Source organism: Rhinopithecus bieti, unplaced genomic scaffold, assembly GCF_001698545.2.
Source record: "Rhinopithecus bieti isolate Rb0 unplaced genomic scaffold, ASM169854v2 scaffold_46235, whole genome shotgun sequence".
Lineage (NCBI taxonomy): Eukaryota > Metazoa > Chordata > Mammalia > Primates > Cercopithecidae > Rhinopithecus > Rhinopithecus bieti.
Window position 1 is genome coordinate 2,276,061 of NW_016819762.1, and position 20,655 is coordinate 2,296,715.

General features: G+C 39.4%; 1 protein-coding gene and 1 pseudogene across 1 annotated transcript in view; both read right to left on the bottom strand.

Annotated features, from left to right (window-relative positions):
• The window catches only part of GPR180 (G protein-coupled receptor 180), a 34,694-nt gene extending 17,007 nt beyond the window's left edge, over nt 1-17,687 (bottom strand). Inside the window, 3 exon segments of the mRNA XM_017859221.1 lie at nt 6,328-6,528; nt 13,469-13,627; nt 17,456-17,687. Of these exon segments, the coding sequence (XP_017714710.1) occupies nt 6,328-6,528; nt 13,469-13,627; nt 17,456-17,600 (505 nt within the window). The 5' untranslated portion in view covers nt 17,601-17,687.
• LOC108519919 (NADH dehydrogenase [ubiquinone] 1 alpha subcomplex subunit 3 pseudogene) lies at nt 6,800-7,138 on the bottom strand (annotated as a pseudogene).
• Nucleotides 17,688-20,655: the final 2,968 nt, after the last annotated feature.

Below are 20,655 nucleotides of genomic sequence, written 5' to 3' on the forward strand. Positions count from 1 at the left end.
AAAAGAAAAAAAAAATCCTGTGGAGATCATGCAACTCCATGCCAGGATTGGCTGAAAATTGTAACAGCTAACCAAATGGCTACCAATGCAAGAGGCCAACAACATAACAATTTTAAGTTAGGCTAATCATCTTCTCTTAGTAGATCAAACTATAAAGCAGAAAGAAAAGAGGCCACAGAAATTGAAGTTGAAAGGAGCTGATGTTGGAACAGGCCGGAGGAATCAAACCGACCCATGATAAAAACCAAAGTTTTGAGGGAGTAGAAATAAGTGAGGAAAGAGAGATGGCTGGCAAAGAACAAAGAATGTGCAGACTTTATAAAAAATGAAACCAGTCATTACAGCAGCCTCTAGTGCCTACTAGCAGCTTTTTAGTATAGTTTTCATGTAACCTTATTATAAATGTCACTTTTTCTGTGTTAACTTGAAATCTTTTGACTGAGTCTCCATTTTTCAGAAATTTCAGAAAAGTTTTATAATAAAGCACCAGGCTAGCTTTCAGTTTAATGGCTAACATTTACTTGGTTATGTGTCAAGACAGTCCCTAATACTAAGACTTTTACATTCTATCTAACACCAGACTGCTCTAACCGTGGTGTGAATAGAGCTGTCTTAATTAAGTCTATGGATGAACTTTCATTCGAATGGTGAACTAGTTTCCCATTTGGGTAAACTCCAATTAACAGTCAGAAAAGAAAATATTTCTAATATGTGAAAAATAATTTTGTAAAAGCAATCAGAAGACACAAATCATAAGAATCAATAAGTAGCTCATCATGCTTTTGGCCTGGTTAGGGGGGAAAAGCAGCAAAAGTATTTCTGCCACTGGGTGTCTCTCCTGCTCTATGAATATAAATGTGGAGTTAACTTTTCTAGTGCAGGTGAAAAAGCATGTTTAGACTTCAGGAAGGGAAGATCAAGTAAAATAGCATATTTTCCTTTTAAACTCCTTACATAGAAAAGCACTCCAGCCTTAGAAATAATGGCAACATAATCCTGGGGTTATAGTACTGGAACAAGACAGAAAATACAAATGCTAAATATATTATAACAACTGTGGGACAGTAAAGTTCCTTATGCTATCCTGTGTTTTGAATCTTAGTTTTTATCTTTCCTTCTTTGTATTAAAGAAATAAACATGGCATTCAATTTAAAGTTTTATTTATTTACAATATTTTACAGAATATCTTTAAAGTTTCTGACTTACAGGATAAAGTTTCCGACTCCACTAAGTTACAACTCTACCATGAAAAGAAAATCCTCAGACTATTTACTGAGGAATCGGAATAATGTAGAAGGAAGGGACTCTGGAAAATAAGATATACGTTACAGTACAAAATGTTTTAGGATTATTCAGTTAATAATCTTCCAGCAAAAGCTAACATTATAATGAACACAAAAATTATTTCATTGACATAACATATTAAATAAATTGAACTGGGTCATGCCCACACTTTATTCACTGAATTTTAGATGATTCTTACCTTGAACCTTTCCATAAAATACTTAAAAGATAAAATGCTAGCTCTGCACTCAATGTTCTTTTAAACAAATCATCTCTTTAAAAAGTCTGTTTTTTTGGTCAGGCGCAATGGCTCAGACCTGTAATCCCAGCACTTTGGGAGGCTGAGGTGGGTGGATCACAAGATCAGAAGACTGAGGCCATCCCGGCTAACGCGGTGAAACCCCGTCTCTACTAAAAAAAAAAAAATACAAAAAATCAGCCAGGCATGGTGGCACATGCCTGTAATCCCAGCTAGGAGAATCGCTTGAACCTGGGAGGCAGAGGTTGCAAGTGAGCCGAGATGGCGCCAATGTACTAGGGGGGACAATGTCCAGCCTAGGGGACAGAACGAGACTCCCTCTTAAAAAAAAAAAAAGTCTGTTTTTTTCCTCTCTTCAGCTACCAATTTTTTGTTTTGCCACAAGCAAAAATTGTTTGTTCACTTTGAAATTAAACTCAATTTGTGTTCACTTTGCTTGTTCAGTTTGAAATTAAAACCTAATTTTAAAACAGGTGGGTACTAATTGTTAAATCTCATTATACTTAAGAGTTAATATACACTAAAAGAGTATACACTAAAGAAGAAAAATACTCTTAATGAGCGTACAACAGGTGGTGAACACTTGTAAGGGAATGTGTAAGGTTTAAGGCAAGCTTAAAGGAAGCAGCATTGGCAAAATAAAGTAGCAAGAAAACTTAGAGGACAGCTTCAATAAATTCGGCCCCAGCTAAATGACGGTACATCAGAAAGGAGGAGAGCCTAGGGGGAAAGGGTCCTTGGGTTCTGGGGCAGCACCTGGAACAGACATTCCCGCCTACCCATGATCCTTGTCTCAGAGCCCCAGTGGTCTCCCACACTCAAGTGTGTCAAGATATATCCTGATTAGTCTAAATCAATCAGAAATTCCCATACCATTACCAGTAGGAGGTAAACCTAACCCTTCTGACATATTTGTCTACTTTTATTTTCTTTCTTTCATGTCAACTTACATTTCTCTTATGATGCTATGACCCAGTTCTGAAAAGGAAATGTGATAGGAAGCTTCTGGGAAAATTTCCTTCCTCCTAAAAGTGATACTGAATATTGCAATCATCTAGACATGATGCTCAGAACTGCCACAGCTAACTTTGAACTTGAGGCAGCTAGCTTAAGAACACTGATAGTCTGAGGACAGCAGGGTAGACAGATGCTAAATAAACCACCCTGGAGAAGCCTCAAAACTTCTTGTTGCATAAGATAATTCATTTCATTACTGTCTACACCACTTGCATGAGGGTTTTCTGTTACTTTAAGCCAAAAACATTCCAACATGTTAGCAGTAACACATTACTGAAGCTACATGGAAGATCCAACCCATCGTCTTTTGGGACATGGAGGAAAAAAGGGATAACACTAAAGAATGAACATAGCTGCTAGAATTTTAAAAGCAGTGAGATGGCAGATGTAGCAGAGCCTGTAGTATTATTCCAGTGAAAACCAGTCTACATGCCTTTAGGTAAAAAGGCTCTCAGGATTCTGGGTACTTCTTGGTCTCTAATTAGATACAAACATAGTTAACAAGGATTCTAATATTTTAAAGAAGCAGTTTTATTTTATTTTACCTTAAAGTATTATAATCCTATTTAGTACTTTGTCAAGTGGCATCACACTTGCCTTACTTTGTTTAATCTAGACCAACTCTGCAAAATAGAGGATTAACCAAAGTCTGGTAGATAGAAAATACATAATTGGTTTGAAAGAGAACAAATTACAAAATTTAACCAGAATAACATGTAACATTAATTGCAACTATTAGCACCAGGTTATTCTAATTCAAACCTCCGAGACATGCGGTAATAATCAATTTTCTGTAAAAAGCATAGCAAATCAATTTTTCCTACTTGGAGCAGATAATTAGACAAACTAGCAGAAGTTTCTAAAATGAATTGAAGATTTTCCCTGTAAACAAATTCCATACCTGAGGCTACAAAGTAGGAAGAATCCCTCTTAAGGCTCTATTTTAAAACACATGACTAAAACAATGTGAAATACGGACTTTTAGATCAGTGGTTCTGTACATAAGAATCAACTTTACAGCTTTAACTGGCTTCCACTCCAAACCAAATCTATCTGAGTCTCTGGGTGTGAATATCTGAATTTTTGTTTTAAACCTCATAACCTTAAACTAGATGCATACAGTGATGGGTTAAAAACCACTCACTGATACTTCAATGTAGAGTTATTCACAAAAGTTTTTAGGTATTTTAATCAATAAAATGATGTGATGTTTAGAGGAAGCCACAAAACAAGGCTGGATGCTTTTGGGTACTTCTAGCACTTTTTAATGATTAATTTCCGCAGGTTAGCCTTGCATAGAATGTCATGCTTAATGAAAATACATACAATTATAGTGAGGTTTTGCCCCTTGTTTAAATATTGTTGCTGACATACTCAATGTAACTTACCCATTGTAGTATAAGACAGCTTTTAGACACAAGAGTAAGCATAGAATCAAAATCAGTCACAAAATCAGGAAAAGGTAGGTGAGAAGGAGTCAGAACTAAGAACTGAATCACAATGGTTAGTATGGATCATAAAGAAAAGGTTGCCACAACTCAAGATGTTGAGGAAAACACTGGAAGATACAGGCAAGGTTCAGGACAAGGCAAGGTATGACTGGCATTCAGTGCTCCAAGCATGGCACAGGACACAAATGTGATCACTTTATAGCCTGGGATAAAAGTTTACATGCCCAAATTGGTGATAAAGAAAAAGACCAAAAATGGAGGCCTGGATAAGGAGGCAAGTAAAAGCATATTAGGATCCAGAAAAGTCTCATGGATCCACTCAATACATAAAACCACCTTTTGAGCCAAAGGGCTACAGCCTGGAAGGCAGGAGAGGAAGTGCTAATTCATCTGGACTCCACTAGAGGCAGCAGGGTTTGCACATGCAGCAACTGCAGCAGAACATTACTTCCTAGTGAGCCTTGACCAGTCCTAAAAACAAGTGTCACGTGAAATAACAAAGTCTTACAGTTAAAAAGGACCGGAAGGCTGCGTGCGGTGGCTCATGCCTGTAATCCCAGCACTTTTGGGAGGCCAAGGCAAGCCTGCCTTGGCCTGAGGTCAGGAGTTCTGGTCAACATGGTGAAACCTCGTCTCTACTAAAAATACAAAAATTAGACAGGTGTAGTGGTGGGCGCCTGTAGTCCCAGCTACTCAGGAGGCTGAGGCAGGAGAATCGCTTGAACCCGGGAGGCAGAGGTTGCAGTGGGCCGAGACTGCACCATTGCGCTCCAGCCTGGGTGACAGAGCAAGGCTCCGTTTCAAAAAATTAAATTAAAAAAAAAAAAAAAAAAAGGACCTGAAGAGCAATTCAGTCCAACCATCCATTCAATGCTCTTAGTAGACCTGGGTTCCATCAATGCCCTTCCAAAATACAGAAAAATGTTGGCATCTTTTACAAAGATTAAGGAAATGGAAGGACTAAATTAACTTCCAATAATGATCTATACTAGTCAAAGGTATCATTAATGAAATTTAACCTTTACATTCATTTGCATTCAGAAACAACTTGAGTAGTTTACACTATGTCATTTCTTTCACAGAAAGAACTTTAAAATTAACCACTTTAAAACATTTAGGGCCAGGTGCAGCGGCTCACACCTGCAATCCCAACACCTTGGGAGGCCAAGGTGGGAGGATCACTTGAACCCAGTAGTTTGAGACAATCTGGGCAACATGGTGAGACCCCATCTCTAAAAAATAGAAATAAAAAAAAAATTAGCACGCCATTCTGTCACTAGATATACATTTTTCCCAAACAAAGGATATTTTTAAAAAGTTTATCCCTTAAAACATTATTTGTGATCTACTGTCACAAATCTCAAGTTGCTTTTTTAGCTGTGACGAATTTTCACTTTGAACTAAACAATCGGTTTAAGCTAATGTGGCCTCACTCCTGCCTCACCTCCACCCACCCCACTCTATGGTCAACAGGATACAATGGAATTAAATTTTTCTCTTAAGCAGATTGACTTTTTCAAACAGCCAACGAACTCATGAAGAGGTAAACCATTAACGCTTTTCTTTGACAGATGGCGTACAAATCCTTACTCCTACATGTTAATTTACAAATCAGTTATACTTCATAGTATGTTTATCATGATCATAAGAAGTCATTCACTTCTGCTGGGGCTAGGAATCTTACCTCAGTAGGCCAGGACATAGTTACCTAACATTTTGATGAAATATTTTATATGAGTAAATCTGATTCTGGTAAGTATTATAGACTCTGATCATCCCTAAATTGTTGTAAGCTTCAATGAAGGCAATCCCTAAATCTGTTCAAACAACCTAGTAAAGCGTTAACCATACAAAGCAGTTCAGTTTCTAATCTCATTTAATCATTGAGTTAACAACTGAAATTGTTCAATTTATTACCATTTTCTGTTTATAAAATAATGCAAAGTTATCATAAAACAAAATATTTAGAATTATAGAGGAAACTAAAACTGCACAAATAATTTCCTGTCAGGAGCCCAAACAAGCAAACAAACAAAAACTACACAACTCTACCAACTCAGAGTATCAAAATAATCTGTTAATAGTTTTGTACTTCTGTTTTATTCTCTGCAGGTTTTACTACACTCAAATAATACTCCACTTTTAAAAATTAGTACTATGGCTATCAAAATGCTATAAGAAGATTCATTTAACCATTTCTCTACTTTTGGACATATAGGTTGCTTTCATTTTTTTTATTTTAAAAATACAACATGAATATATTTGTGCATAAATCTTTTCCAGAATTTAGGATATATTCAAATACATATTCTTACCAGATTCTCCAGCACTAAAATGATCAAATGGATTCCCTTCGGCATCTGGGTTTAGTAACACCATTTCAAATGGGATATCTTCCACCTGAGAATTCTCCTTGTCATCTTGGCACGTATACTTGTCTGCATAAAACACATGCCACGTTTGTGGAGATGGAATCTGGGACACTGTCAGATTATGTTCGGTCTGGTTCATGGTCACTTTAAAGAGAAAGAAAACAACACCTTTCGTAACAAAACTCTCAAATGTGTTCCATTATTTTATCATATAATCAATTTGAGGTTAGGACACTCTTTTGTTTAATTTTTATTGCCTCAGAAATCCAAGACCTTGAGAAGTATTTGGAATAAGTCTTGTAAACCAGATATTTACAGAATAAATCAGAATTTATCTGCAAAGGAGATAAAATGATGTTTTAACCAAGGAATCACTATAAAAGTATGACTATAAAACACCACGAGTAGAATGGCTTCACTGAAACTCTGAATTTCTTTTTTTCTGGTTCTCACATTCGTATTGGGAGCCACAGGAGGGGCCTCTTCTGTGAGTGGAGGTGCTCAGTTTCTTCAGCCACTCCAAGCTGGGGCTCTGGGGATCCTGGGGGTGGCTGGGCACATCGGGCATGTTCCCATCATTGCGGATGGGCATTGGGTAGTGGTAGGGCGTGACCTCGTTGATCATGATGAAGTACTTGGTGTAGGGGCTGAGTGGGGGCAGAATTACAACTAGGCTCCTGATGATGAAGGACACGACCAGCACCAGCTTCTTGGCCCAGGCATTCTTGAGGAAGGCGCTGAGTCTCGCCACCATCTTGGTCTCGACAGCTGAAATTTTGAATTTTAATTTTCGATATTTTCACAGTTTCCAGGTGGGTTAATGACATTCAAAAAAATTATTGTGGTAAAATATACACAATGCTAAATGTATCATTTTAATCATTTTTAAGTGTATAGTCTATGGCATTAAGCACATCCACAACGCTGTGCAACAATCACAGTGACATTTTTGAAGACTACTTGAGTTAAATTTAAAATGGAGCATTCAACTTACGAAATCATTATATCTAAAAACTCTGTATTTTTTTTTTTTTTTTTTTTTGAGACGGAGTCTCGCTCTGTCGCCCAGGCTGGAGTGCAGTGGCCGGATCTCAGCTCACTGCAAGCTCCGCCTCCCGGGTTTATGCCATTCTCCTGCCTCAGCCTCCCGAGTAGCTGGGACTACAGGCGCCCGCCACCTCGCCCGGCTAGTTTTTTGTATTTTTTAGTAGAGATGGGGTTTCACCATGTTAGCCAGGATGGTCTTGATCTCCTGACCTCGTGATCCGCCCGTCTCGGAAAACTCTGTATTTTCAAAAGATTTTCCAAAATCTTTTTCTGATTGGTTGTTCTTTAAAAGGGTACAAAAAGCAGAAAAAACAGAAATTACAGAAATGTAGAAGTTATTATACTGGATCAGGTCCCTATGAAGTAGTATGATATAGTCAGGGGTGGGGGTGTGTGGCATCATTCAGATGTATGTTTCAATCCTGGCTTCAATACTTACCTGTTGTGTGACCTTGGGTAAGTTACATAAGCAATGACACTCATTTTCTTCATCTGTAAAATGAAGATACTACCTACAGCAAAGAGCTGATGTAAGCACTAAGTTACATGAGTCACCTAGCATGGTATGTCACAGAGCAGTTGCTAAATGTCAATTTTGCTTTTCCTTTCTTTAAAACATGGTGGTTATATTAGTAAGTGGTTCTCAATCCAGGGTAATCTCCTTTCATCCAGGGCCTCTGAAAATATGAGGGAATCGTTTTTTTGTCACAATAGCTGGTTAGATACTTGGAGGGGGGCTGTGTTGAACCTCATGCGAAGAATTTTTCCCCTAAAATGCCAATGGCACTCCCTTCTGAGACACACAAAATGATGTCTAAGATTCTTTCTGGATCTAAAACTATTAGGTTGGTGCCAAAGTAACTGCAGTTTCTGAATATGACCTGACCTAAGAGGCACTGACTAACACTAACATGAAACTGCGTAGGAGAGGAGTGTCTCAAGTTCTGAGTGTAACGAAAAGAGTAGAGTTAGAAGAGTGAGTCTTGGCCTTGTGACTCAGCAAATAAATTTACAACCTCTCTAAATTTGTTTCTTCAATAGTAAAATAAAGATACCTTCCCTGTTAGCTCAGAGTTCTTGTGAGGGGCAAAGGAAAAGCATATGGAATGTTATGTAAAGAGCATGATTCTACACAAAGTATTTTTAAAACAGTATTATGATGGGCCCAATTCCCAACCTAGTTTGCCTCCATAACATGTCAATATTTAAGGACAAATTAGTCTTAATCTCTTTCTGAATTGTAGATTTTTTTTTAATAAATAAAAGACATTTCTTGAGGTAACCCGAAATTTGTGTATGGAATAGATTTCAGAGGACATTATAAAATTATTAATTTTCTTAGGTGTATGACAGTTAAACAGATGAATTTCTTTACTCTTAGAAGCTGTATGCTTAGGTATGGAGGGGCAAACTGTGATACCTGCTGCTTATTTTCACAAGGTTCAATTAAAACAAAAATCACATACATATAGACATAAAGCAAATTTAATAAAATATTAACAATTATTGAGTCTAAGCAGAGGATATACAGATGCTGGTTGTATTATAATTTCATCTTTTCTGTGTGTTGGGAAATTTTTCTAGTGGAAAGTTGGAAAAATGTTATTTATAGGTTGTCTTTATGAATGAGATACAGATGTAGTCAGGATTTGAATTTTGAGGACTTGGACTGTACAACTGGGAATTTCATTCATTGGTAGTTAAATTGAACAAGAGGATTTGATTAACACCATTATGACATTGCTTTTTTGGCTACTGTAAGTTAGCTGACATTTAAACTACCTTTTTTAAAACAAACAAACAAACAAAACCATAGAGCTTCCGGAAAATGTAGCAAAGACTCTAGTTTCTGTTAAATATTGGAAGACTTTTAGTAAGAATTTAATAAATGCTCAATAAATGATTCAGAAATAAGACTGTTTAAATATGCAATTTGCAATTATATAATCCGGACCTCATTATATAAAGGCTCTGCTGTGTTGCTGTTTTATCCTTTGCACTTTTCTCTTAGATAAAATATTTAAAAACCACACTTTTACCAATATGCTTTTGATGTTTCATTTTAAATTATGTGGATTTACTTCAAGCAGAAATAAAAGTGTGCTTCATAAAGTGATACTGGCCTTTAGTTTTTGTCTTGCTGTCTTTTCAGCAGCCTGGGAAACAAGCCTCTTGACAAAACCGTGTGTTCATTGTTTCCGAGACAAAAGACTACAGCACAGCATGCATATTCTATGCTGGTGTAATTAGTACCTCAAATATTAACAAAACTTGAACTGCTGAGAATGGTGCTGAATAGCTAATTGTCCAATCATATTATAAAAGGAAATGAATACTGTTAACCAAAACACACAATAAAATACTAACACCTTTAAATGATTTACAAAATATACCAAACTACAAAAGGAATCATATGCATAACATGTAAAAAGACAACACTGAAATGTTTTCTATACAATATTGTATTCAGCTCCTATAATTTGATAGAAAATTCCTCCGAATCTCCTTGTTTAGATAGAAATATATAAACTCATCATTTTCAGTGCTTTTAAATGTCTTGTTTGATTGCTTTAAAAATCTACAAAGTAGTTTTAGTATTATTTAAGTCAGATTTTATGACAGAACAAAGAGATGATTGAAAATAATTTTCAAACATTAATTTGGGAGAGTCAAGCAACATTCAACATTGAGATTTGTCAAATCTGCTAGTCCTTTCATAGCACACAGCAGTGGCAGGGTTTTACGTAGGAGCTGGGCAGAGTTACTGAGTTCATTACCAAATAGGTGAAAGGCTGTTAACTCTTAAGTCTCATTAATAGCTAAGAAAAGCACTTGCTATAAGGAATTATTCTTAAATATGTGTTACTATTACATCATGAATTTAAGGATATGCTTTTTTGTTTAAATGTATCTAAGCTCCTAAATAACATACCATAAATATGACAACTAACATATAAAAGAGACTTCAGATTTGGATTTTGTTATTGGAAAAAAAACTGGTGAAGTATATATACGTAGAAATCAGTATTAAATTTATTTTAGGCCCCAAAATTTGACAAAACAACCTTCACTCCTCTAAAATTCCTGTTTCCTGATATCTTCCATTCCACAATTCCAAAGAATACCTCTGCACTCAACAGAACAGGGAAAAGAAAGAGAAAATAAAGAAACAACCGCAGAAGGTTTTATTAAGTTGTGGTCCTATAGATAAGTAACTCCACCCTTAACAGTTACAATGAGAATGGCAGCATTTTGGAACTATCATGAACCTTAGGGAAACCTAGTCCAACTTGCTTATTGTACAGATAAGTAAAATGAGGTTCAAAGATAATGAGTTCTTGTTCTAAATCACTAGCAGTGATTCTCAGTTTTGTGGTCTTCCCATTGCACCACACTGTCTCCCTGCATACAGAAGTTCTGGGAATACAGGAATATGACTCATACAGAAATGATGTTTTTAAGTGTATAAAGTATACAGTATAATACTGACTATGTGACGCAAGAGAACAAATCAATATTTCTATAGCTGAAAGCTTAAAACTGCCTAATAAGTTTTTGTTGGAGACAGAAAAAGTCTTTGAGATGTCAAACGCAAAAAGCAAAAAACCTACCTAAAAAAAGCCCTTAAGCACTAAGGTCTACGACTATTCATTCTACAAATACTTAGTAAAAACTTACGTAAGCACCAGGGAATGATAAATTCTCATTCTCATAGTGCCATATAATTGGTATTCATAGTACTTATCAAAATAGCAATTTTACATTTATTCACATTGATCTGATTCATTCTGGTAACCTCCACCAGCCTTAAAAACATTTTGGTCACTAATCTATCACCAGTACCTAGCATAGTACATGAAACAATGGAAGCACTCAGTGAATGAACATACCGAAAGAGCCCTACTGCTCTCATTGACTGATTTTATAACAAATAAATATAATGGAAAGTGGTAACTATAGTAAGTGCTACGTAGGAAAACAAGAGGCTATAAAAACTTAGGTGTTAACTTAATCGAGGGAGGAGCCAGCGGGGAGGCTGAAGAGGAAAAAGTTTATGCAAAGGCTCAGGGTAGCACTGAAATAAAATGCAGTGAGTGGGGCAATGCCCTGAGATAAAATGGAGAGGTAAGCAGCAGCCAGTCTACAAAGGCTTTGCTGGTCAGGTTAAGGAGGCCTGGTCAGGTTCAGGGAAACGGCTTTGCTGGTCAGGTTAAGGGAAACCATTTATTTTAAGGGTGTGCTGAGGAAGTGACTGTAACATAACCATATCTGCTATTTAGAAAGATCTAGTTACAGAAGGGGGACCAGCATGGCTATAGAATAGCCAGGTAGGAGACTGCTGAAATAGCAAAGGCAAGATGAATTCAAGAGATATTTAAAAGTAAAACCTCAAGACTTAACTGATGGATGGGGAGGTAGAAAGGTCAAAGAGGGGAGTATTAGAAGACACCTTGGTTTCTCAACTGTTTACTGGATGGCGGGTGGTGCCAGTTCTTAAAATAGGGAACACCAGAAGAGGACCAGGTCTGGATGGGGAAGATGGTGAGTTCAGTTTAGACACCAGAGGAATTGGGAACTGAAGGACACGACCTTTCATACATACGTGGAACACTTAGATGAGCAAATTGGCAGAGAAAGGAAGAGATAACTAATCATGAGAATCTGCATATATTTCCCAGGTAAGTTTTGATTTCAGGGTCAAAGTAAATAATTGTATGTAATTGTCTCTTTTATAGTTGAATCCAATCATTCATCTCCAGGATACTATCTTCTCACAATGTCATCTCACAAATCTACATTAAAGATCCCCACAATGGGTGGCAAGGATTGGGGACCTCTGCTTTGTTCACTGTTCTAACTAGTTGCCTTATGAGGGAATCAGACAGCTGATAAGATAAAGACTGGATGTTTAGAAATCAATCTTCCGCTAGACTAGGCTAAGAGGAGACTACCATGTTCCATATATGGATGAGTCCCTGAATAATAATGGGAAAGAGGGAAGAATAATTCCCATTTTTCCTCATGGATGCTTCAAATTTCTAATGTCTCCTACACCTAATTAACTTGCAAGGTGCAAAATGGAAACAATGGCACATGTTCTTCATTTTCATATTAAAAAAATTTTCACTCACTCTGGATGGCCAGCACCCTAATGCACAGGACAATGCTGATGAGAATGAATGGGATCACGGATTTAAGTCACTAGATTAGGATTTAAAAAGTACAGCCTCTCTAGAGGCAAACCCAGAAGTATACAAATGATGTGGTGCTGGTACATCTCAAAGAGACTTTTTTTTTTTTTTCTGAGGCAAAGTCTCACTCTGTCACCCAGGCTGGAGTGCAGTGGTGCGATCTCGGCTCACTGCAACCTCTGCCTCCCAGGTTCAAGCAATTCTCATGCCTCAGCGTGCCAAGTAGCTGGGATTACAGGCGTGTGCCACCACACCTGTCTAATTTTGTTTTGTATTTTCAGTAGAGACGGGGTTTCACCATGTTGGCCAGGCTGGTCTCAAGCTCCCAACCTCAGGTGACCCGCCCACCTTGGCCTCCCCAAGTGCTGAGATTACAGGCATGAGCCACCGTGCCTAGCTGTCAAAGTGACATATTTTATCACCATGTAACTAAGTCTCATGTTCAAATGACATGTCGGGAAACAGCATCACTCGAGCTAAATTATCCAATTAACTAAGATAATACATGTTTGGCATTTAGCTCAGTGCTGGCAGATAATGAGCATTCAACAAATGTTATCATTCATTCCATGCTGCCACTGGGTCAAAATATATTTTCCATATTGGCATAAAGTATGCAAACTGTAAAGAGTCTGAATGAAAGAAAGGACTCCTATATAAATTATCTGGATTTTCATTTTTCAAAAATGATAAAGAAGGGAAAGGCATTGTTAAAACTCAGCTTAAAATGTACTAGACAAAGTATCATCACCGTGGGATGTAACATATGTACATATGGTACTGTATTTCAACATTAGGAGGAAAAAAACTATATCTAATGATCAAAGAAAAAAGGATATACTCACTTGTCAACTGAGCTTTGGATAATTTTTCACTACAGCTATAACCATGACTGCTTTGCTGTAGCTTTAGCCATTCCTGGGCTTGGAACAGGTAGAGTTTAGCTTCTTTTCCAACAGCTACTGCTATGTTGTTGATTCTGACACACAGAAGAGCATGGTCACCTTGACATTAAAACAAAAATTATCAACTAGTTTGGTCTTATATGAAACTGAGACATGAGGACAACTCAACACTTCCACTTACCAAAATGGAAATTTAAAAAGCACAATTCTTCTTAAATCTCACTTAACTAGGTAAATCACATCAGAATGAACACCACATTTAGAAGCAAGAGATTATTCAAATGAACGTGTGGTATTTCCTTGAAATTCAGCTGATAACTGATAATATTTCACTCAATAAACAGCAAATATCTAGGGTATTTGGACAATTCACTGTATTACAATTTTTGCCTCACTTTACAACCACTTGTTTTACATTTTATTCATAATCTATAGAAATGTCCCACCAGGACTGTAAACTAGTTCAACCATTGTGGAAGACTGTGGCAATTCCTCAAGGATCTAGAACTAGAAATACCAGCCATCCCATTACGTGAGGGGAGAGGGGAGGCATAGCATTAGGAGATATACCCAATGTAAATGACAAGTTAATGGGTGCAGCACACCAACATGGCACATATATACATATGTAACAAATCTGCAGGTTGTGCACATGTACCCTAGAACTTAAAGTATAATAATAAAAGAAGAAAAAAATAAAAAAAAATTTTAAAAGTCCCACCAAAGTTTCTGTTTTCAATGACATAGCTGTTAATGTTTAATTATACTCTGTTTTTTTTTTTTTTTTTTGAGACCGGAGTCTTGCTCTGGCCACCGCGGCTGGAGTGCAGTGGCCGGATCTCAGCTCACTGCACAGCTCCGCCTCCCCGGGTTTAGAGACGGCCATTCTCCTGCCTCAGCCTGCCCCGAAGTAGGCTGGGACTATAAACAGGCGGGCCCCGGCGCTCGTCGCCCGGCTAGTTTTTTGTAATTTTTAAGTAGCAGACAGGGTTTCACCCTTATTAGCCAAGGAATGGTCTCGATCTCCTGACGCGCTCGTGATCACGCGCCTCTTGGGCCTCCCAAGAGTGGCTGGGATTACAGGCTTGAGCCACCGCGCCCGGCCTAATTATACTCTTAATATAAAAAATAAACATAGCTAATAGCAGGAAAGTTTAAATGTACAAACAAAATTTGGTATGTATGACTTTTACAAAAGAACTTTCAAGGGCTGGGCACAGTGGCCACACCCATAATCCCAGCACTTTAGGAGGCCAAGGTGGGAGGATCACCAGTCCAAGAGTTTGAGACCAGCCTGGAAAACAAAGTGAGATCCTGTTGCTATTAAAAAAAAAAAAAAAAAATTATCTGGGCTTGGTGGCTGAGCCTGTAGTCTCAGCTACTCGGAAGGCTGAGATGGGAGGATCGTTTTAGCCTGGGAATCTGAGACTGCAGTAAGCTTTGATTATACCACTGCGCTCCAGTCTGGGTGACAGAACAATACTCTTTTTTGAGCCAGTGTTACTCTGTCACTCAGGCTGGAGTGCAGTGGTGCAACCTCCGCTCACTGCAATCTCTACCTCCCAGGTTCAAGCGATTCTCCTGCCTCAGCTTCCTAAGTAGGAGTAGCTGGGATTACAGGCATGTGCCACCACACCCGGCATCACCACATCCAGCTAATTTTTGTATTTTTAGTAGAGACAGGGTTTCACCATGTTGGCCAGGTTGGTCTTTTTTTTTTTTTTTTTTTTTTTTTAATTTTTTGAGACAAAGTCTCGCTCTATTGCCCAGGATGGAGTGCAATGGCACGATCTCAGCTCACTGCAACCTCCATCTCCCCGGTTCAAGCGATTCTCCTACCTCAGCCTCCCAAGTAGCTGGGATTACAGACACCTGCCATCATGCCCGACTAATTTTTCTATTTTTGTAGAGACGGGGTTTCACCATGATGACCAGGCTGGTCTTTAACTCCTGACCTCAGGTGATCCGCCCGCCTCAGCCTCCCAAAGTGCTGGGATTACAGGCATGAGCTACCCACCGAGTCTGGATTCTTTTTTAAAAAAAAAGAACTTTCAGAATAATATATGTTGTAAGATGAATACAGAATGAAACTGGTTGCACACACCAATTACATTTAAGGCCCAGAACAGAAATGGCAGTAAGTTAGTGCCTCTAGGGAAAGGGATTCTGGGTGAAAAGAGCTAAGACAGGAGACCATTTTTCATTTTAAGATCTTCTGTTCTCCTGGAAATTTTTTTTTCTATGCTTTTGTTACTCTAATTACCACTTTTATCAAACATTTTAAATATATTTAAATATACAGTATATATATCAAATAATGTGCAAATCTCTTACATAAATTGATTACATATTTTGAACAGTTTTAAAAGTGACTCTGAGGCCCAATTAACACTGTAAATTGCATTCTGAGTTACAGTTCATTATTTCAGTATAGTTTTTGCATTATTATTTTACTGAATTGGGATTCATGAAAATTGGTAGTAACTATATATGATTTTATACATATGAAAGAGAATGAATGTACTTGAAACACCTTATCCCCAATCTGTCTTGAGAAATCCGAATTTAGTACATTTTTCTCCTCCACATTTACCAGATGATCATCATGAACTATGAGGTCGTCCAAGTCTCTCTGCTGGTCCTAAGTAATAACCCATGTCTTCTACACATCCCAGATTTTCCAACACTGTCCACATTGTGCCATTTAAGACAGTGGCTGTCAATACTCAAAAGTATGGTTACAGTCCATTGATTGAGAAACTCAAAATGTGACCAAAAAATAATAAAATTGTTTCTAGTGTTTCTTCTTCATTCACCCAAAATATATTCTACATTGGATTATGTAAAACCGGGTTGCTGAAACTCCTTTTCTTAGGTATCTTAAAAACTTCAAAAAAAAAAAAAAAAAATCAGGATCCCTTCCCTTTATTCCGTCAATTCTGTAATATCCCAATACTTTAAATTCCTTTTCTCACCAAAGTAGTTCCTAGTTTCTATTATCTTCTCTTAAGAACATTTTCTAGGTCAATATTCTGATGTTCAACGTTGCATCTTCTAATGCTTAAGACTGTACAAATCAAAGTTCCTAATGTCGTCCAGGCAAATAATTATTTGAAATACAGCACTAGTCAAATTAACAGTACCAAGAAAAACACTTAAATTGTGAGGGTGCAAATGAGACCAAAATTAGAATTGCAAATTCATTTATTGAAGGAATAATTACTGACATCTGAGGAAGATCAAAAGGTAATAATCAAATGCAGCTCTGATTTCAGAAGAGCCACACAGAACACAAAGTAGGGAGCTTCCAGGGCGCTACTTACATGCATTTTCATCAGCTTAGTTCTAGGCCTTACTGCCCACAGTAAATCTATTGCACTAGTAGCCAATTAACCAAACTGTTCAATATGACAACTACATTATCAAGTGTTTTACTTGGTTTCCAAAACCACTCTGCTGCAAGCAGGTCTCAGCAAATTGGTCTTAAAAAAAAAAAAAAAAAAAAGGAAATTTAAGTTCCTAGCCTTAAATTCTCCCATACGTCAGTGTATAGAGTGCGGTCGAGACAGGAAGGAGCAAACGTGCTTCTTTGGGGGAAGGATCTGGAAAGATGCGGCCGACCAGTCATTTGCACATTCGCTTGCAAGGGGAGGGTGGGGGAAATGGAAACCGGCTTTCAGGTGCGGAACACGATCACTGGTGGCGAGAGGCCGCTGCCTTGGGCTGGGAAGCCGCACCAGCGGGGTTGGCAAGGAATGCATCCCACTATTACCGGCAGCTGCGGCGACGCAGGAGGTCCAGGTGAGGCTGGTGAAGTCGCCAGCCTCGCCCAACGTGGCGGGGAGGGGCCGGGGAGGAGCGGCCCGCGGACCCCGCCGGCGGGATGGGCCAGGGCGCCTTCATCCCTCTCCCCGCCCCCAGACCTACCATGGAACTCGAAGTGGCCGATGCGCTGGCCCTGGGCGTCCTGGGCCGCGGTGCTGCTGAAGCTGCCCCGCAGGGTCTTACCCTGGCTACCCTGCGGCCACCAGCAGCACGTGAGGGCCACCGCCAGCAGCCGCAGCCCCCCCATGCCCGTCTCCCGCTCCGCACCGACGCCTCGGCACCCAACTACCCGCGGCTGCCCGCCCCACGTAGGCAGCTGGGGGAGGCGGGGTCGGCGCTGGAGACCTGCGGCTCTGGAGCCTGAGAACCAATGAGGCGGGCTCCTCTGCCACGAGCCAAAGACATTCACCAATCAGAGGCCGAAATGGGCGGGACGCGCAGATCCGAGCGTCCCATCACTCCCCGGCTTTTGACTAGTTCCCGCCTTTTTCTTTAATGAGGAATCAGGAGGATGTTGCTTCAGGTTACGGAAAACTCATCTCCCTCATCGCCTAGCACGTCTTGCTACTGAGCATGCGCGGGCGCGCTGGCACGAGTCCGCGTGGCTTTCGAGGAGCATGTGAGATTCGGAAAAAACTTAAGATAACACAGGACAGGACTGTCCCTGGTCGAGAGAGGAAAACTCTCCCGCAAAGAAAAAATCGTGTTCTTACGCAGCTTTTCTTCCTCGGCGCCTGTATAACCAACAGGACGTGTCCGATTTAATGCCTCAAAGACACTTAGGTCCGCAAGACCACAGTTTAACGCATGACTTCTCTTGGCATCTCCAGTCGATTTTTCCCTCCTAGGTTCTCTGGCTTCTTGACTTTCATTATTCCCCCCCATCCCCCCCACCGCAAGGAATCAGACCTATTGGGGGCCACCACTTCATTTACATGAGGTGAGCTCCAAGTGGCCAGTGGGAAACCTCTAGAGGGTATTTGGATCCAAGATGATTATGTATTCAGGTCCTGCTGCGCTGCTCAGGAGGCTCCCATACTGTGGAGTGTACTTTCATTTTCTTTTTTTGAGACAGAGTCTCGTTCTGTCGCCCAGGCTGGAGTGCAGTGGCACAACCTCGGCTCACTGCAACCTCCGCCTCCCAGGTTCAAGTGATTCTCCTGCCTCAGCCTCCAGCTGGGATTACAGGTGCTCGCCACCACACCCGGCTAATTTTGGATTTTTAGTAGAGACCGGGTTTCACTATGTCGACCAGGCTGATCTCCAACTCCTGACCTCAAGAGATCCTCCCGTCTCGGCCTCCCAAAGTGCTGGGATTACAGGTGTGAGCCACGGCGCCTGGCCATGTACTTTCATTTTCAATAAATTTCTGCTTTCGTTCTTTTTTGCGTCATTCTTTCCTTGCTTTGCTTTGCCTTTTGTCCAATTCTTTGTTCAAAATGCCAAGAACCTGGACAACTTACAGTCAAGACCCTCCACAGGTAACAAAAGCAGGAACTCAAAATTATTTCATGAATAAATGTATATAAATGATTTTCATTTAACAACAAGCTTCTATAACATATAAGCAAGTTCTCATAACAGACTTCACCATTTAGAAAAAAAAAAATATTGAGGGACCACCTCCTACCATATACCCAGCATTTTCAGTATTTCTGGCTGAATATGCTGGAAGTATTAATATTTTGGGATTAAAAAAAAACTGCAAGGGTTCTTTATTATAAAAGTAATCCATGTGTCTCAGAAAAAAATTCACAGTCAAAAATATATAAAGTGGGCTGGGTGCGGTGGCTCACGCCTGTAATCCCAACACTTCGGGAAGTGAGGTGGGTGGATCACCTGAGGTCAGGAGTTCAAGACCAGCCTGGCCAACGTGGTGAAAACTCATCTCTACTAAAAATACAAAAACTAGCTAGGTGTGGTAGCATGCACCTGTAATCCCACCTACTTGGAGGCTGAGATGGGAGAATCGCTTGAACCTGGGAGGCAGAGGGTGCAGTGAGCCAAGATCATGGCACTGCACTCCAGGCTGGGCAACAGAGCGAGAGTCTGTCTCAAGAAAACAAAAGTATATAAAGTAAAAATTAAACTCCCCATTTCCTCCTTTCCCTGCCCATATCTCATCCCCAAAGTTAACTTATTTTAAGAGTTTAGGGTGAATCTTTTCAAGTAAGTCACAAATACCACAAAAATATGTGGTATTTGTAAACCAAGGAAAGGAATAAAATTGGTCCTGAAGAAAAATCATAACATAGGCCTTGAATGCTGTTAGGCCTCAAACCAAGGAAAGGAATAAAATTGGTCCTGAAGAAAAATCATAACATAGGCCTTGAATGCTGTTAGGCCTCTCCTATCTTTTCTTTCTTCTCAATCAACTTGGTTTTTCTCACTGTGAAGACAGGCTTTTGGGCTCCTCGTTACTTTGAAAGAACATGGCCACCAAAAAGTTCCAGCTTTGTAGAACCTCAGAGTTCAAGTAGAGTAACCAGACTATACTAGCACCTTAGTCGAATTCTAAATCCCAAGAAGAGGCTTCAGTTGGCCTAGAGTCAGCCAGATTCCATTCTGTGGCCTGCCTGGGTCAACTTGGGGAGATCATAAAGGATGGTGGGGGGAGGAGTCTGGTCAGAAAAAAACTGTACGTATCGACTGCAGTATATTTTGGTCTTCATTCCATGTTGGTGCCTTCTTTTTAAAGACTATAAAACAGTCTACTGCGTTTTAAAAGTTAGAAGACATTATACACATTTAGATTATTTCCAGTGTTTCATTATTGCAAGCAATACAACAATGAACAATTATCTACATTATACATCATGGAATTCGGGGGGGGTCATAGAATATGAACATTTGAAATTTTCGTATATATTACCACTTTGCCCCACAAAAAGGTTGTGACGTGATACTTCCACATATATGCCTGTACTGGACGTTTCCATTCGTTTTCAGCTTTGCCAAACATTATGTTGGGGAAAAAAAGATATTTATTTATCTATTCAACAATATTTAATGGTCATTTATTCTGTACCAAGTCTCTAAGGACATGCGATAACAGCAGAAAACAAAACAAACCCCCTGACCCCATGGAACACTAAACAGAGGGCAGTTACATCAATGTAAATGTTGAGTGCTAGGAAGAAAAATAAAGAAGGGTAAGATGATTCGGCAGGTTTGGGCAGAGCTCTCTATTTTAATTGTGGTGGTCATTCAAGCTGAAAACGGAAGTAAGGGTAAAAACTAGGCAGACATCTGGGGAAAGGCCATCCAGGTCCCGGGGAAGTAGCATGCCTGGCACATTCAAT